The 1,644-nt window shown below is 49.3% G+C and overlaps 1 protein-coding gene across 2 annotated transcripts in view; it reads left to right on the forward strand.

Annotated features, from left to right (window-relative positions):
* Positions 1-1,272, forward strand: part of Polr2a (RNA polymerase II subunit A) — a 24,642-nt gene extending 23,370 nt beyond the window's left edge. The window contains exon 30 of one of the 2 annotated variants that reach the window (XM_026780368.1): positions 87-1,272. In XM_026780368.1, the coding sequence (XP_026636169.1) occupies positions 87-894 (808 nt within the window). In that variant the 3' untranslated portion in view covers positions 895-1,272. Of the gene's footprint in view, positions 1-2 lie in introns of both variants that reach the window. The other variant, XM_005349761.3, reaches the window with a different exon arrangement.
* Positions 1,273-1,644: the final 372 nt, after the last annotated feature.

Below are 1,644 nucleotides of genomic sequence, written 5' to 3' on the forward strand. Positions count from 1 at the left end.
ACATCTCCAAGCTATTCACCAACATCTCCCAGTTACTCCCCAACCTCTCCTAGTTACTCCCCAACATCTCCAAGCTATTCACCAACATCTCCCAGCTACTCGCCAACTTCACCAAGCTATTCTCCCACCTCACCCAGTTACTCACCAACATCTCCAAGCTATTCTCCTACATCTCCAAGCTACTCACCAACTTCTCCAAGTTACTCGCCCACCAGCCCTAACTATTCTCCAACTAGTCCCAATTATACCCCTACATCACCCAGCTACAGCCCAACATCACCTAGCTACTCACCTACTAGTCCAAACTACACACCGACCAGCCCTAACTACAGCCCAACCTCTCCAAGCTATTCCCCAACTTCACCCAGTTACTCCCCCACCTCACCAAGCTACTCTCCCTCCAGCCCACGGTACACACCACAGTCTCCAACCTATACACCAAGCTCTCCCAGCTACAGCCCCAGCTCTCCCAGCTACAGCCCCACTTCACCCAAGTATACCCCAACTAGTCCTTCCTACAGTCCCAGCTCTCCAGAGTATACCCCAACCTCTCCCAAATACTCACCTACAAGCCCTAAATATTCACCTACTTCTCCCAAGTATTCTCCTACCAGCCCTACTTACTCACCTACCACCCCAAAATACTCGCCAACCTCTCCCACATACTCACCGACCTCTCCAGTCTACACCCCAACCTCCCCCAAGTACTCACCTACTAGCCCCACCTACTCACCCACTTCCCCCAAGTACTCGCCCACCTCTCCCACCTACTCGCCCACCTCTCCCAAGGGCTCCACCTACTCGCCCACTTCCCCTGGCTACTCGCCCACTAGCCCCACCTATAGCCTCACCAGCCCAGCCATCAGCCCAGATGACAGTGATGAAGAAAACTGAGCGTGAGCAGGGCACAGCGGCAGCAGGTTAGGGTCAACTCAGTGGCCTACAAAGTCACTTCCTTCAAGTTGTGACCCTTACCTGGTTCCCTTGTACATAACTCCTTGTGACAGAACCCTCTGGAAGTTCTGGATCCCACTTTTGATGGGGCTTTTCCATCTGTTCTTCACTTACCTGTCTTGGGACTCACTGACAGCTACAGGGTGTGTTACCCCACTTCTTTCATGCCTGACTTCACAGTGAAGGTCTTTGCTTATCTGTGACATGATTGGGATTAAAGGCATTTTAACATCCTGCTTTGGGTCATACAATGATCTGGAAGAACAAAGCTTAAACTGCCTTTTGTCTGTTATTTTTTTGAAATTTAAATAAAGTTTACTAATTTTGACCAAAAAGTCTGTATGTGTACTGCTTATTGGGGGCTCAGAAAGGGGAGACTTTCCGAGACCCTTTGGTCTGCTTGGAAAAGCACAAAAAAGGCTGATGCAGGAGCAAAAATAAGTCTCCTAAATTCTGCTGTCAAGAGGCATGCTTTGTTTGTTTTCTCTCAAGACAGAGTATCTCTGGGTAGCCCTGGCTGTCCTGGAACTTGATCTGTAGACCAGACTAGCCTTGAACTCAGAGATTTGCATGCCTCCAGAGTGCTGGGCTTAAAAGTGGTCAAAAGCATGGGATAAAACCGGACTTGCTGAACATAGCGGACAATGAGGACTACTGAGAACTCAAGAACAATGGCAATGGGTTTTTGAT

The sequence above is a fragment of the Microtus ochrogaster genome, chromosome 7, assembly GCF_000317375.1.
Source record: "Microtus ochrogaster isolate Prairie Vole_2 chromosome 7, MicOch1.0, whole genome shotgun sequence".
Taxonomy (NCBI): Eukaryota; Metazoa; Chordata; class Mammalia; order Rodentia; family Cricetidae; genus Microtus; species Microtus ochrogaster.